This window comes from Juglans regia, chromosome 16, assembly GCF_001411555.2.
Source record: "Juglans regia cultivar Chandler chromosome 16, Walnut 2.0, whole genome shotgun sequence".
In the NCBI taxonomy this organism is placed as follows: domain Eukaryota; kingdom Viridiplantae; phylum Streptophyta; class Magnoliopsida; order Fagales; family Juglandaceae; genus Juglans; species Juglans regia.
Genome location: NC_049916.1, coordinates 5,262,561 through 5,279,568, shown reverse-complemented (window position 1 = coordinate 5,279,568; position 17,008 = coordinate 5,262,561). Strand labels below are relative to the sequence as shown.

General features: G+C 39.4%; 1 protein-coding gene across 1 annotated transcript; it reads left to right on the top strand.

Moving 5' to 3' along the window:
- Positions 1–3,364: 3,364 nt before the first annotated feature.
- LOC109017793 (mastermind-like protein 2) lies at positions 3,365–16,573 on the top strand. Its single transcript, XM_035686448.1, has 2 exons — positions 3,365–4,179; positions 15,535–16,573. The coding sequence occupies exons 1-2, from the start codon at positions 3,665–3,667 to the stop codon at positions 16,178–16,180; spliced, it is 1,161 nt and encodes a 386-aa protein (XP_035542341.1). The 5' UTR covers positions 3,365–3,664; the 3' UTR covers positions 16,181–16,573.
- The last annotated feature ends 435 nt before the right edge of the window (positions 16,574–17,008 follow it).

Genomic DNA, 17,008 nt, shown 5'->3' with positions numbered 1-17,008 from the left:
TTTCCAGTGAAACCATCATCAGTGCATGATCAGAAGAAGTGCTCGCCAAAGTATTCCATATGAGCATCAGGGAAGACATCCAAGGCCACTGTATTGAGAAAACAACGATCAAGTCGAGCCCAATGTCTCGATCTACCAGAATGACCATTACACCATGAAAGGTAATTTCCACTAAAAGGCATATCAAGCAATCTGCAAGAGACCACCCACCCATTAAATTCCTCCATAGCCACAGCCAATCTCGACCTACCCCTTCTGCACTCCGAATCATTCCTGATAATATTAAAATCACCTATCACTATCCAAGGTAAGTTGTGATTATTTGTATCCCTTAAAGAATTCCAAAGCCTTCTACGCTCCAAGTAGGAATATTTTGCATAAATAAAGGTAAAAAGGAATACTTTTAGATTATCTTTACTCTGAACTGTCAAGAATTGATCCCCCATAGACTCAACTACAAGATTTAAATCCTAAGACTAAAACATCCATAATTTGCCTCTGTCATCAACATTAGAACATCAACAATCAAAATGCAATCTATCACACCACATATCTAAACGGGAGTTACGTACCATCGGCTCCGCAATAACAAGAATTTTAGGATGAAACTTAGAAACCAATTTCTTAAAGCGCTTTCTCGAAGTGCCAACACCCTGAGCAATCCAAAACAATAAGATGTCTTCATAAATTAAGCCGGGAGGGCTTGCTTACAACCCTGGAAGAGCCGCTGATTTTCATTCATTTCCCTTTCAATTTCTTCTCTGAGAGGATATCCAAATCTGAAGCCACAGGATTATCTTTAGCTAGATGTTCCAAGACCTCGTCCGACTCAGAGTCCGAGTAGACTTGGCCTTCAGGGCAGTCATTCATGCCTTCTACCCCTTCGAAAATAGGATCACAACCTTCCTGGGCAAGGAGTTGAGCAATAGTACAATGATCTTGATCAACATCGTTTACCTTATCGACATTCACAGTTGTAGTCACGTTAACACACATTGCACCAGTATTCAAGTCATCCATATTATTAATATAGCCAGATTTCAATCCATCTCGATCCATACCCATCTGTAGGCCCTCACCTCCTTCGAATGACATGGAATCGTCCATCAACCCCTCCTTCTGAATAGCCACATCATTAACATTAGTTGCAATATCAGTAGAAATGTCCTGTTCTGCTTGGCCAGTGACGGAAATCGGTTCTGGAAAAGACTCGTCCTTCTCTGTTTCAACACCCTCAGGCGTACGGTCCTTGTTCAGGTTCTCCATTACCTTGAAGGCTGAAATAGGTCCTGAAACTATCAACTGTCTCTCACCCATCATACTCGACTCACCCTTCTGAACCATATTGATTGGAAGCTCGACCATAGGTCCTTAATAACCCATACCTGATCCGTCTTAGCCTTTTCCTTTTGTTCCTTCATATTCACCTTCCAATTCTTTCCTTCCCCTTTACAAGTCTTAACATTATGGCCTTGAACATGGCATCTCTTGCAGTAGGTGGGCAACATCTCAAATTCAATAGATTGGTAAAAACTTTGAGGGTTTCGGGGGGTACCGATCCATAATGTCTTAATAAGATCTTTAGTTACGTCAATTTCAATGCAGACCCGTGCACCTTCTGTGCGAGTAGCACAATGGATTGGGTTATCCTGTTTGAGAAATCGACCTAGGGGAGCCGTGATACTACATAGGAAAGATTCATGATAGAAGTTTGGAGGTAAACCCGGCAATGTAATCCAAACCGTCACACGAACAGGTTCTTGATCTTCATGAAAATCGGTAGTCTAGTGAAAAACTCTGTAAGGAACACCAACAATCTCACAATTCTCACGAGCGAAGGCCTTAATGAAATCACCTTCCAAAGACAGACGCACGAACACGTTCCGCGGCCTCCTCATCGATGAGACAATCGGTTGGTTCGCCAAACCCCATCTTGATCTAATGAATGATCTAATGGAATCCAGAGATGGACTTTGACGTAGAAATTTCATGACAAGAGAGTATTGAAAAGGAATAGCCGATCGGTCCAATTCATTCTTAGAGAAAACAACACATACCTCCACATCCATTGTTTTATGAGAATGAAACGACACCACAACCCTAGGGATGGACTGAGAGGATTTCAGAACAATGTCTGCAAAAGATCTAATAAGAGGAGCGGATGCTGTAGTGGCCAGGGGGCCATTGGCGGCAGCTATGCATGAAAGCCCTAATCGCTCACTTCCAAAGAGAAAAAAAAGGCAAAAAAGAAATGTGTTTCCTTTATGCAATTTGATAAACTTAATATAAAATAAAAGTTCATTGACTTGCTTCAATAAAAATATAATATGAATGTAAATAATTTCAATATGTAATTTATGAATTTAACCTCGACATTCTTTTTGTCTTATATACGAAAAAGATAAAGACCATTAAGTTATAAACATATGGCAAATGTAGTATTTTATGCACAACCATAAATTTAATATAAAATACTAATTCATCTACTTTATTTTTTGTTCAACTAAAAATCAATAAAGAACTACATGTTTTATCTTTAAGTTTTTATTGAATACAATAATGAAGAAGTTAGTATATGTTTAATTCTATTATATTTTTGTACAAAAAATTAAAAGAAATAACTCAATTGTTAGACAACTTAAGATAAATATAGTTTTGAATTGGTTGGAATTAGATCAAATCGGTCTAAAATCAGCTTGAATATGTCAAAATCAATCAATTAAAGCGGTTTAGTGAACGATTTAAAATTTTACTAAAATCGGTTAAGTTTCTTACCGATTCAATTTGAATCGGCTTGAATTGAATCATTTTTTCAAATCTTGTATTGTAAGAGTTATTCTATTCTCAAATTTAAATATAGAATATACTATTTATATATAAAATTTATTTGTAAAAAAAATTATAATATTTAGTTTATAAAATTTAAAATTTACCGTATAAATTAAATTAAATAAATTAATTGTGCTCTAAAGTCTAGATATCTGCCAAATGTCTGTAATCTGATTGGCATAACCTTCAACCTCCAAAAGGGAGGTCTGCAGTTCGAAACCCCCCTCCCCATTCAAAAACCCAAAAAAAAGGAAAATATCTAGACACCTGATCGATAATCGTAATATTTTAAATTAGGGCATTGCTATTTATAAGCTCTATACATCACATATTATAAATTTTTTTTTTATTATTTTTTAAAATAATTAAAATTTTTTATTCATCATTATTATACCACATAATTGATAAAAAAAAATTAAAAAAAATTAAGAAAAAAAAAATGTTGTTTGATGTGTGATACTTATTAATAAAAATTTCTTTAAATTAACTGACACTTCGATTCATTGAAATTCAAACGGGAGACAATGTTGAGGTGTGATCTTGGGTGGATTGCTCCACGTAGTGCCAAAAAGAGAGATGCACACGTCATCATCTTCACAGACTGTGTGTGACCCTCACCTCCTTCCAAGCACATATCTTCTATACATGAGCTTGTTTTGTATACTGATAGAGAGAGAGACAGAAAGCCACAGATCTTAGATTCTACGGACACAGAAAAGGTTTGCAAATCTTGTTAGTAGATAGAGAAGGAAAAAGTCAGGTTTTGTAAAGGGAAATTTAGGCAAGGACTGCACGATTTATTACTATTGTTATTGTTTGTCTGAGACTAGAAGAGATGGAGGAGGCAAAGGCGTTGGCTCAACAACACCAACAGCAGCAGCAGCAGCAGCAGCAGCAGCAACAACAACAACAACAACAACAACAAATGATGTTGCAACACCAGCAACAGCAGCAGCAGCAACAGAAATTCCTGCTTTACCAACAGCTTCAAAAACAGCAGCAACAACAGCAGCAGCAGCAGCAGCAAGCGGCGGCCATTTCTCGTTTCCCGTCAAACATCGACGCGCACCTGCGTCCGATCCGACCCATCAATCTCGCACCAAACCCCAACAACCCTAACGTCCCCATTAACAATATCCCTAATTTGCAACAAAACCCTAACAATCCGGCCACTCAGCAGCAACAATCGCAGCAGCAACAACAGCAACAGCAGCAGCAGCAGCAGCAAAATAGGGCGATCAGGCCACCATTAAACCAGACGGAGTTCCAAATGGCGTACCAGGACGCCTGGAGAGTGTGCCACCCGGACTTCAAGCGCCCCTTCGTTTCACTCGAAGACGCCTGCGAAAGGTTCTTTTTTTTTAAACGGTTTATGTGCTTTCGGTTAATTGGTTTTGTGAAATGTGAAATTGTGCGACTTTCTTTGTGTTGCTTTGAATTTTGTGAGAATGAATTAACTGGATTTGCATTTACTTGGAGAGAATTTTAATTGCTCCATATTCTTTGTTTCAGTGTGATAATATTTTTTGCCACAATTGGGTGCTTTTGTTGTATACTCTCATTCCGATTGGTGGAAGAGAATTTCTAATGAACGAGTACAAATCCCATCCAAGAACCATACAAAGATACTACTAATTACAACAATTCAGAGTCTATAAGCATCCTATTAGAAACAAAATCCGGATAAGAATACCACCATTGACATGTATCTTCTATCCATTTAGCATGTTGAGCTAGTAGGTGTGCTGCCTCATTCCCTTGCCTTCCCACATGAATGACATCAACCATCTGAAAACAGTGTAATAAACGCTGAACCTCCATTATCAAAGGCCCCTGAGATGTAAAATTTCTACTTTGAGAATTTATGGCTTCAACAATCGTCAAAGAGTCCCCTTCCAGTTGTAACTTTGTAAATCCCATGTGTAAAATCATCTGTAACCCTCTTAATGCTGCTAAAGCTTCAATATCATCCACTGAATAATCCCCAACTTCCTTCCTATTTGAAGCAAACAAAACAGTCCCTTTTTCATCTCTAAGTATTATCCCCACTCCAGCATTACCCATCTCCCTAAAGAGAGCTCCATCAAAATTCAGCTTTATATAGTCAACTGTTGGCAATTTCCATGACAAAATCTTTTCTTTTCTCACCACTGCTCCAGCATGCTTTATAAAATTAAAGCTAGCTACATACTCAACACAATGATCAACACATACTTCAATGGAGCCATTTGTTGTCTCAAATAAGCTTTGGTTTCTAAACTTCCACACCCCAAGCAATTGTAATAAATAATGGAACCAAAGACATATTATTTTCCATAAGATTCCACGCTAATCCATCAAAGCATGTTGCAGTAGAGAAAAGAGAAAACAATTGGCTACAATGAGATCACCAAATCTGAGTTACCTTTGAGCATAAACACAAAACATGAAGCTGGTCCTCAAATTCAACAGTGCAAATTCCACATAAACCTTCTGTCAAAACACCCCTCTTCAACTGGTTTAGCTTTGTGGGTAGACTATTTCAGCTAGCCCTCCATGCAAAATTCTTGACCTTTGGAGGAAGATCCAAATGCCACAATTTTTTCAGAAAGTTGAACACCTTCCAGATTCCGAACTATCCCTCTGATTTGATTGTGAATGAAGGCCCAAACCAAAATGATAACCAGATTTGACTGTGTATTTTCCACTCTTATTTTCTCCCCAAACAAATTTATCCACAGCCCAAAAATGCAAGGGAGTTTTTAAAATGGAAACTGGCACATCAGGTGAAAAAACGGTTTGTATGAAATCACCATGCCACTGCTTAGCTTGTGCATCAAATAACAAACTCACTGAAGCATCTGAAGGCAGTAAATTAGAGCATGGAACCCCAAGAGGTTCTGCCCTAGCATAAATCCATCGATCAGACCACACATTAATACTTTCGCCACACCCTATTCTCCAATAACACCCTTTTTTTAAAATTTCCTTTGCAGTACATAAACTCCTCCAAACATAAGAGGAATTAGCACGAATATCAGATTGTAAAAAAAGAAGTATCTGGGAAATACCTTGCTTTCAATGCCTTTGCCACCAATGAATCTGGATTGGACATGATTCTCCATCCTTGCTTTGCAAGAAGTGCATGATTAAATAATTCCAAATCCCGAAATCCCATACCTCCATGCATTTTAGAAGTGCACAATTTATTCCAACTAAGCCAATGCATTTTACGTTCTGATTCTCTTTGTGCCCGCCAAAAAGGAGCAAACGTATGTTCCAATTCTTTACACAACACTTTGGGCAGCTTGAAACAACTCATAGTAAAAGTAGGAAGAGCTTGGGCCACAGCTTTAATCAATATCTCTCTATCTGCTTGCGATAACAATTTTTCTTTCCACCCCTGTAGTTTATTCCATATACGATACTTCAAGTCTTGAAAAGTTGCTGTTTTGGAGCGCCCCACAAAAGATGGTAGTCCCAAATAACGGTTATGTGCTTGAATAGAGGCCATATGCCATATATCCTTTATAGCTTCCACTTCTGCAAAATTCACATTTCTGCTTAGCAGTAGTTCAGTTTTTTCCAGCTTTAATTGCTGTCCTGAAGCCTCGTCATAAATCTGTAAGAACCTCATAAGAGCTTCATTTTCAGCCACATTAGCTTTGCAAAACAATAAACTATCATCAGCGAAGAACAGATGGCTAATAACAGGTGCAGCATTACAAATTTTAATCCCCGTTATAACCCTCCTCTCCTCTGCACAGCATCCTGTATAAGAGCATATAATCCTTCTGCACACAAGACAAACAAGTAGGGTGATAAAGGATCTCCTTGTCGTATACCCTGTGAGGGAACAATTGATGAAGAAGGCACACCATTTATTAAAATCTGATAAGAAACTGAAGAGATACATGACAAAACCAACGCTATCCATTTTGAATCAAACCCCAATTTGACCAACACCCTTTCAAGGAACTTCCACTCCACCCTATCGTAAGCCTTACTCATGTCCAATTTAATCGACATAACACCTGATTTCCCCCTCCTTTGCCGTTTTATGGAATGTACAGCCTCATGCAAGTACAATATTATCAGTAATAATTCTTCCTTGCTAGAGGAGATAATACTTGGCAAAAATGTTTTCAACCAATTAGCAATCATCTTAGAAATTATCTTATAGACCACATTGCATAAACCAATAGGTCGAAAATCTTTAACCTTTTCAGGCTTGTTTTTCTTTGGAATAAGCACAATAAAAGTATCATTCATCTCTTTCGGAATTATCCCATGATGCAAAATAGAGAAAACTGTATTGCTAACCTTTCTTCCCACTATGTGCCAATATTTCTGAAAAAAGATTGGCGACATCCGCCTGGTGCTTTCATAGGTTGCATTTGGAATGAGGCTTCTTTAACTTCCTCAACAGAATAGGGCTACCTACGTACAAACTTAATTGTTTTGTGAAGTGATATGAGCGAATTTGTCGGACTGCTCTCTTGTATTAGATTCCTGGTACTGACTAATTATTAGATAGCCCCAAATTACGGACACATTTTACTTCCTTCTATCACAGAATGCAATGTCAATTAAAATTGGTGCTTATGTAAGGAATTTAGTTATCACGTCATCCATGCTCTGAAGGTACCAAATGGTACTTTGTGCTTATCTGGACATGTGAGCATTGGGTCTGCTGAATGTTTTGCCTGGCGTGATTTAAATGGGTTACTGGAGATTTCAATGTATCTTTCAGCTAGGGAATTCACTCTGTTGTTGGATTTTCTATATCGTGAATAGCTGGAAATATGTTGCTTCCATTCCTTTCTGATAAGTAGATCTGTTGTTTCCATAATAGAGACAGAAACAGAGTAGTTGCATTTTGCGTAAAGTAGCCAAGATATTATGTTTCACATTTTTGGGTTGGTGAGTACAACAATTTACATATATGAGGAAGAAACAAAATTCGTATCATCTGACATAGGCCACTTTAGTATGAATAAAGAGTGAGTGTGGTTTGCTTCCATTTCATGTTGATACATGTGGCAGAGTGAGAATTGGAAAGCTTTGTGAACTTGGTTGTCCCAAATATGTGAGGAAAATTTAGATTCAAACTGAATTATAATTTTGGTGCTTGGAGAAATGTGCCATATGATGTTGAACTGTTTGTTTTGTTTTGGACTGCACAACCTTGTCATCTATACTCTTATAGGATATATGTCTTGGTTTGGTTTGTAACTATGATTAAGCAAAAAGAAAATACACAAAGAAAAAGTAAAGCAGAAAATGTTAAAAGCAATTGCCATTTTGTTGCTTGAATTGGGAAGGTGGGATTAGTTTTCTTAAGTTTTTATTTGGAACACTTGGTGGTGCAGCTGGAATTAATAGTTAACAGCTAACATGTGCACATTGGTGTGACAAAGGTGTGCCAAATAATGCGTATAACAATGTCAACAACGGCATTGATTTCCTATTATAAAGTGAACTGAAAATTGATTTCTTGTTTCTTTTCCTCTAAAGAATGTTGCATAAATGTTTGTGTTTTCTCATGGGGGATGCCGGGTAGGGTGGTTGACTTGTTAGCAAGCTGGAATGGGATCTCAGGAACAGCACAAATTGCAGCAGTGTGGAAGATGGTTCCTATATGTATTTTCTGGTGTATTTGGAACGAACGTAATGAGAGACTTTTTGAGGATCATGAACGCTCTTTGGAAGAGTTTAGGAACTTTTTCTGGAAGACCTTGTTTGTGTGGGCCATTGCTCTTGATTTGAATGGTCTTAGTTTTCATGATTTCCTTGTAACTGTTTCGAGTCACTAATTGGTGTATTCACATGTATACTTCTAGTGTACCTGGGCTATGCCTCTTTCATATCAATAAAATAACTTATTACTTATCAAAAAAAAATTTCAGTCTATATCACTGTTGTGAGATTTGGGGATTTTTCTTTCTTCAATTTTGAATGGACTAAAGGTAGTACCTTTTGTCCTAATTTTTCTCTACATGATGTTATGCTTGTGAAGCTGGCTGAATGACATAAAAATTATGTGGTAACACATTTGAAAGATTGTAAATGCTGTAAAATTAATGTGTTTAGTTCTGGAGTAGCATGTCAAGTATCCTACTCGATATGGTTTTCCCTCTAACTCAATTCAGGCCCCTGGTTTTCCCCCTTTGAGCATATTTCGTTTGATTTTATTGGGAAGAGTTTATGTACCCTTTGCATGGTTGTTATATATATATATTCTCTCTCAATGAGACTACCACACTATGTTTTGCAATTATAGATGCATCTAGTGTAAAGGCTCATGTTTGAATTGCACCATCTTCTTCGTGGGTGTAAGAGTTTTTCATTTTAATTAGGTTTAATCATGGATTTTGGAATTGTAAGATTGTTCATGATTATTTCTCATGTCGTGCTATATACTTCCAGAATCCAAATAGAGGATTCATGACATACTAATGTGAATTTTATAATTTCATGCATATAAACTTTTGAAAGGCTTTCTACCGTCAAAAGCTGACAAATCTCTGGGGCAATTTTATTTTAATTTATTCTAAATTGAAGCTATGTTTGTTTATTAGTTGAACACTGATAGTAAGTAGAAGTATAGATGAGAGACTAGAGATATCTGTAATTGTTAGTCCGAACTTCCATATATTAGCAATTTGTGCCGGAAAAAAAAACCTGTGGGTGCTTTTTTGGTCAATTAAATATGTCCTTCTTCATCTTCCATTGCTACCCTTGGTGTTTCTAGGTGCTCTACTGAAACTGGCAATGATCATTCTGTGGCGTTGGTTTTTTATGACGAATTAGGTACCTTGAGTATCATACAAAGAAGGAAACTCAATTTCAATCATACAAAGAAGCTTTAACATCGACAGAGACAAGGGTTGTGCCAAGGCAAGGGGCTGGCGGAGGAGAAGGGGCTCGAGGTCACCAGGGATACTTTCGGGAAGGAGATTTCGAGAGAGACATGCGGGAGGTACGCGGTATGGTGAGGGACATGCAGTGGCAGTTGAGGGACCTGCAGAAGGAAGTTGAAAAAGTGTTGCGTGTTGTCGGGGATGGAATGGGTCAGTGTGAAACGGGGCGTTTAAGGGATGATAAGGGGAAGGGGCAGACGTCGGGAGGGCCAACTCATATGGGCCCTTACGGGCCAAATCAAGCCCGAGACCCGCGCGGAAGGTGGAGGCCCATCTTCAAGACCCGAAACCTCTGGAGGCCTAGGGCGACTTCTGCGAAGGAAGGAGATCAGCCGCCATCGACGTCGCGGCGCCTTAAACAGGATGAAGACTTCCCGGAATCATCGTCGCGTCGATCTCAGAAGGCGCCGACGAAGACACTGATCCAGCAGGAAGGTGAGAAGCACACGTCGACGATAGAAGTGGTTCTTCCATCACCTCCGAGCGTTGTTCTTCCTCCTCTATGTGCACAGAACGCGCCGATGGGGTGTGGGGGAGGTACCGAAGGTGCACAGAATGGTGAGAAGCACACGTCGACTCCAAGCGTTGTTCTTCCTCCTCTGTGTGCACAGAACGCGCCGATGGGGTGTGGGGGGGGTGATGAAGGTCCGACGGACACTTCTGAGCCTTTCAACGAAGACGTTTCTAGGAGGGATAGTGAAAGGGGAGATTCGGCAAGTGAAGATTTATTCCTTTCGGATGAGGAAAATTCTCAGAGAATTATTCAGGTGTCAAATACCATGGATGAAGTAGGTCTGGAGGAACTACAGGAACTACAGGAATTTCAAATTCAAAATCCTTTCCCGTTGAGCTGTCTCTTCCCAGATCAGTCGAATGCTTCAGATTGGGTTTTTAAAACAGTAAAAGATATTCAGGATATTGTGGGATTGAAATGTGAAGGGTATGAGGAGCAATTCATGGCACTCCTCACAGCCATTGAAGCAGGCCATCAACAACATAAGAAAATAGGATCCAAAAAACAGCGAGAGCTTAGGAGGTTGACTTGGTCAATGAACTCTGAAGGTAATTCTAGTAGGGAAAGGTCTAAAGGAAAGGGGCTGGCCCTTCCCAAATGAAACCAAAAATAGTTTCATGGAATGTCCGTGGCCTAAATGTGTTGAGTAAGAGACTTCAAGTGAGAAACTTGTTGAGAGAATGGAAGGCGGACATTGTTTGTTTACAGGAGACGAAGTTGAAAGCTATCACCACTAGTATTGTAAGAAGTGTATGGAGCTGCACACACGTGGAGTGGGTTTACTTGGCAGCTAATGGGGCTTCAGGTGGTGTTTTGGTAATGTGGGATCAAAGGGTAGTGAAGAAAAAGGAGGAGTATATTGGGGCTTTTACGGTAGCATGCTCGTTTATGAGCATCTCGGATGGATTTTTGTGGGCATTTGCAGGGGTTTATGGTCCAAATTCAGACATAGATCGTAGACTTCTGTGGGATGAATTAGCTGGAGTATACAGTTGGTGGGATCTTCCATGGTGTATTGGAGGAGATTTTAACGTAACAAGATTCCCTAGTGAGAGCTTTGGTAATAGAAGACTAAGGCCAGCTATGACTAATTTCTCAGAATGTATTTTTGAGTTGAATCTTGTGGATCTACCTATGGCGGGAGGCTTAGGTACGTGGGCTAATAATCAGTCCTGGTCTCGAATAGATAGATTCTTAATTTCTCCTGAGTGGGAAAATCACTTCCCGGAGGTTTGGCAAAAAAGAATGCCTAGACTATGTTCGGATCATTGGCCAATTATGTTGGATTCTGGTGGGATTCAAAGAAGACGTAGGTATTTTAAGTTTGAAAATATGTGGCTAGAAACAGAAAGTTTTGTTGATAGGGTCAAACAGTGGTGGTCAGCGTATCATTTTCAGGGCATTCCAAGTTTTATTCTGGCGAGGAAATTGAAAGCTTTAAAACAAGATTTAAAATTATGGAATAGACAGTCTTTTGGAGACATTGGGGAACAGAAGAAAACCAAGACAAGGGAGATCGCTGAAATGGATAGGATTCAAGAGTCCAGGTCTTTATCACAGGACGAAATGATTAAAAAACTAGAGATGGTTGCAGATATGGAGAGGATCATTCTACTAGAAGAGATTTCGTGGCGGCAAAAGTCGAGAGCACTATGGTTGAAGGAAGGCGATAGATGCACTAAGTTCTTCCATAGAGTGGCTAATTCACACAGAAGATCTAATAATATTGAGATGCTGAAGATAGATGGGGCAGAGTGCAAGGATGAACAGAGAATTAATAATCATGTAGTTGGGTTCTTTGAACAACTACTTACTGAACAGGAGGTGTGGCGACCAAAGCTTGATGGATTAGCCTTCGACACTATTGGGCCTAGGGATGGTATTCATTTGGAGAGGCCGTTTGAGGAGGGTGAGGTTTTCGAAGTGGTGAGGAAGATGGCCAAAGACAAGGCTCCGGGTCCTGATGGGTTTTCTATGGGTTTTTTTCAAACTTGCTGGGATATACTAAAAGATGATCTCATGTTGGTGTTCCAGGAGTTTCATGAAGCTGGACATTTCGAGAAAAGCCTAAATGCCACATTTCTTGTTTTGATCCCAAAGAGAGTTGGGGCTGAAGAAATCAGGGAGTTCCGACCCATTAACCTAATAAATGGGGTTTACAAGATCATTTCCAAGGTTCTCGCAAAACGCCTTAGTGAGGTAGTGGGAAAGATAATTTCAAAGCCTCAAAATGCTTTTGTCAAGGATAGACAGATCCTAGATGCTGTACTTATAGCAAATGAAATTTTGGACAGCAAACTAAAAGATGGTAGAAATGGGGTCTTATGCAAACTAGACATGGAAAAAGCGTATGATCACGTAAATTGGGAATTTTTACTAGATCTCCTAAGGAGATGTGGATTTGGGGAAAGATGGAGATCATGGATCCGTTGGTGTATTTCTACATCAAAATTTTCAGTGCTGATAAATGGAAGTCCAACGGGTTTTTTTAATAGTACACGAGGCCTTAGACAAGGAGATCCGTTGTCACCATTACTTTTTGTCATTGTAATGGAGGCTCTGAGTAGAATGACTTCAGCTCTGGTTGCAAACGGGTGTCTGAATGGGTATTCAATAGGATCCCCGGGAGGAGGATCAATTAATATTTCACATTTATTGTTTGCAGATGATACTCTTATTTTTTGCGAGGCAGACAACAATCAGATTCGCGTCTTAAAGGCCCTTCTCCTTTGTTTTGAAGCAGCTTCAGGGTTGAAAGTGAACTTGGATAAATCAGAGATGGTGCCTATTGGAGGTGTGCGACGGATAAGACAGTTGGCTAATACTCTGGGGTGTAAGATTTCTTCACTTCCTATGACATACCTTGGTCTTCCATTGGGGTCTGTCTCACGAGCGATTCCTATATGGGATATAGTGATTGAGAAAGTAGAGCGTCGATTAGCAGGATGGAAGAGAATGTATTTGTCAAAATGCGGTAGGATTACCTTGATAAAGAGTACGTTATCTAATTTACCGACATACTTTCTATCCTTGTTTCCTATCCCAGCAAGTGTGGCAGTTCGCATTGAGAAACTACATCGAGATTTCCTATGGGGAGGTATGGGGGAAGAATTTAAATTTCACCTAGTCAGGTGGGAAAATGTTTGTAGACCTATCTCTTCTGGCGGGTTGGGCATTAGAAATTTGAGAAGCTTTAATCGGGCATTACTTGGGAAATGGTTGTGGAGATACCATAAAGAACCTGAAGCATTATGGAAACTGGTGATCGAGAGCAAATATGGTGAATTATGGGGGGGATGGTGTACCAATGAAGTGAATGGGACATATGGTGTGAGTTTGTGGAAACATATAAGAAGAGGTTGGGGGGTCTTTTCCAGGCATATAAGATTTTGTCTTGAAAATGGGACTAGGATCAAATTTTGGTATGATAATTGGAGTGGTAATGGGGTTTTAAAGGATCTATTCCCTATTCTCTTTAGGGTGGCAAGTGATAATGATGTATCCGTGGAGGAAGTTATGGTAATAGTGGGGGAACAAATTCAATGGAATATTAACTTTACCCGGGCAGCACATGATTGGGAAGTTGATATTTTTGCATCCTTTTTCAGCCTCTTATATTCTCTCAAACGCAGCAATCATCAAGCTGATAGGTTGTGGTGGATACACACGGGGAAAGGCTTATTCTCGGTTCGCTCGTATTATAAATCTTTAACACAAGAACAGCCAACCCAATTCCCCTGGAAAAGGATTTGGAGACACAAGGCACCCCTCAAAGCAGCGTTTTTTGTGTGGACTGCTTCTTTGGGTAAGATACTCACAACAGATAATTTGAGAAGACGAGGAGTGATCATCGTTGATTGGTGCTGTATGTGCAAGAACGAGGGTGAATCGGTGGATCATCTTCTACTACATTGTGATATAGCTAGAGGGATATGGAATGAAGTATTCAGAAGATTAGACTTGGGATGGGTTATGCCCAAGTCCGTGGTGGAGATGTTGGCTAGTTGGACAGATTTAAGAGGTAACAAACAGATCAAGGCTATTTGGAAAATGGTGCCCATTTGTGTCATGTGGTGTCTATGGCAGGAGCGTAACGAACGGACTTTTGAAGACAAGGAAAGATCAATAGATGAACTAAAGGCTTTCTTGTTTAGAACCCTATGTACTTGGGCCCATTCTGTTAATTTCAATGGCCAAGATTTCCATGCTTTCCTTATTTTCAATGTTCCTACTTAGCTAGGACATTATTTGTACTGAACTTGGCTTTTGCCTATTCTTTTATTAATATACTTACAATTATCAAAAAAAAAGAAACCAATGTATGGAAAAATATATCTTTGTTGCAACAAACATAGAAAGCTATATGGCAAAGCTAATGCGCTACAAGACTGCTGTCCTTGTTGATATGTCATATAAATAATTTGAGTGGTTTTCTTTTTGAAATGCAAGTTATCCGGAGTAAGATGTTCTTTTATCTAAATAATTTGTGTAACTATTAATAAATGCAAGTTGTCATATATGCATGCATCTGATAAGATGTTCTTTTCCATTAACAGAACAAAATATGACTAAAATAGCACCACTCAAAAAGAAAACCACTCAAACATCATAAGCATGCTCTCATTTTATTAATAGTTACGAGTGAGATTGGAAAAAAAAAAAAAACATTGCCTGCTTAAAGTCCATTGTTTTGATTTATGTATTTAGGTGCTTTTTGATAGATGGTGTTAAAACTGCACATCGTATAAGTAACTTGGACAGCCAAATATTTTGTTTTCTGGACTTATATCTGCTTGCCTGAAGAACACAATCACCTCCTCTACAATCTTATTCTATATATTCCATTTCTTCCTTTTGGTTTCTCATGACAGGTTGCGGTCATGTCTCAAGAAGATACTTTCTTAAACTATTTTGTTTTGGATGGGCATATAAATGAACTTTAAGGGGGGAAGTTGCTAGGCAATAACTTAGTCTCTTTTTGGCAAAGCTGAAGAGATGCAGGATTAAGATACACGGAGAGATCCACTTAATGTTTACATTCGGTTGAAAGTCTATGTCAGTCTTGTAATTGAAGCTCTTGTTTTTGTCATTGTCCCCCCCCCCCCAAGGTCCGCAGTTAAAGTTGGCATACTCCAAAAAGATGGGGCATGCTTCTCATATGAATCATTCCAAATGAGCAAGTTATAACTGGATATCGAGGGGTTTTTTTTAATTATTTGAACAATGATCATTTGAATTTGTTTAGCTCCACAGGATATCTTATTCTCAGCTTTCTTAAAATCTATGCAGATTGCTGCCTTATCATGTGGTGGCAGACTATGAAGCAGAAGAGGATGATAAGATCCTCGATTCTGACACCACAGGCCAGATGCCCTCTCGATCCCAACAGTGGGATCATAACATTGCTGCCAAAGTTGCAGAGTTCACAGCAACATTTGAGAAGCAGGCCCTTGCCTTCAACATAATATCCCGTAAACGAGCTCTGGGGGAATTTCGATCTGAAGAGAGATTGATGATTGAGCAGGCTCTTCTCCAAGAGGAGAAGCGAGCCATCCTGGAAGTAAAAGCAGAGATAGAATCCAGAGAGAAGGCTGGTCGTGAGGCTCATGAAGCTAAATTGCGAATGGCAGCCATGGTTCAGGCAGAGCAAGCTCGAGCTGAATCACAGGCTCATGCAGAAATGATGGCTCGAGGCGCAATTCGAGCGAGTGCACTTGGGTCCCAGGGCAATGACGTTGCAATTGGTCATGACATGGGGGAGCATGAGCAAGGTGGTAATGTAGATGAGATGATAAATGGATGGGGAAACAATAATCAGAGGGATGAGAAGGAACCATCTGAAGATTTCTTGAACGATGAAGAGACTGAAAATGGAGAGGCAGGCATGCAGGATGGGTGGAGAGAAGTTGGGGAATTTGATTTGAATACTAGATGAACCTTGACTGGGTAGTAGTGGAAATCACTGCAACATGCATTAAACTTTGAAGGAGAAGTGTATAAGCTATATGCAAAATTACTTGGGCTTGAAGTCTCTGCTCAATCATGGTAGTTGATATATGGTGATATATTCAGAGGAATGCAACATCGAAATCTGCTGCTCACAGAAAGGAGAAAGGAGGGTGGGGGGCGCAAAGAAAGGTTGCTATGTGAGATGATGTTTATCTGAGTAGGTCTATCTAGTAAAGTTAAATCATAGTGCCACACTTTGGTACTATGAGAATTTTTTTTTTTTTTGGTCCTATTTTTATCTTCTGTCGATAAAACTGCTTGGAGGTTGCAATTAAACATGGAGTTGAGATTTGTTCAGCAAAAGCACCCATTTCCAAAATTCATTACTGAAACCGTCTGTATGCAGGTAAAGAGTATTTCTTTCCTTTTGTAGGATTCCCTCAGCACCTCCGAGGAGGCACCCGCACATACATTTCCGGAATGCAAAACCAAACCTCAATCAATTTCCAGGATGCTACAATTAATATCGTAGTCTTTAAAATGAAATGACTTGAACAATGCTCATTTATTTTTCAGGACTTGAAAAATATAATGAATATGGACCAACCTTTAACTAAAGTAGGGCTGAGCACCAACCAAGTAAGAGTCGGTATGCCTATCCTCCGACTTCGACTTTATTGGAGGTCGACTCCGACTCCGATTCTGAGATGTTCATCCTCTGCTTTGGCTTTGACTCCGACTTGTCGGAGTGGAGACAGATTTTGGGTTGGGTTTTTCTGGACTTTTTTTTTATATTTATATTTTTGTTGTTTTC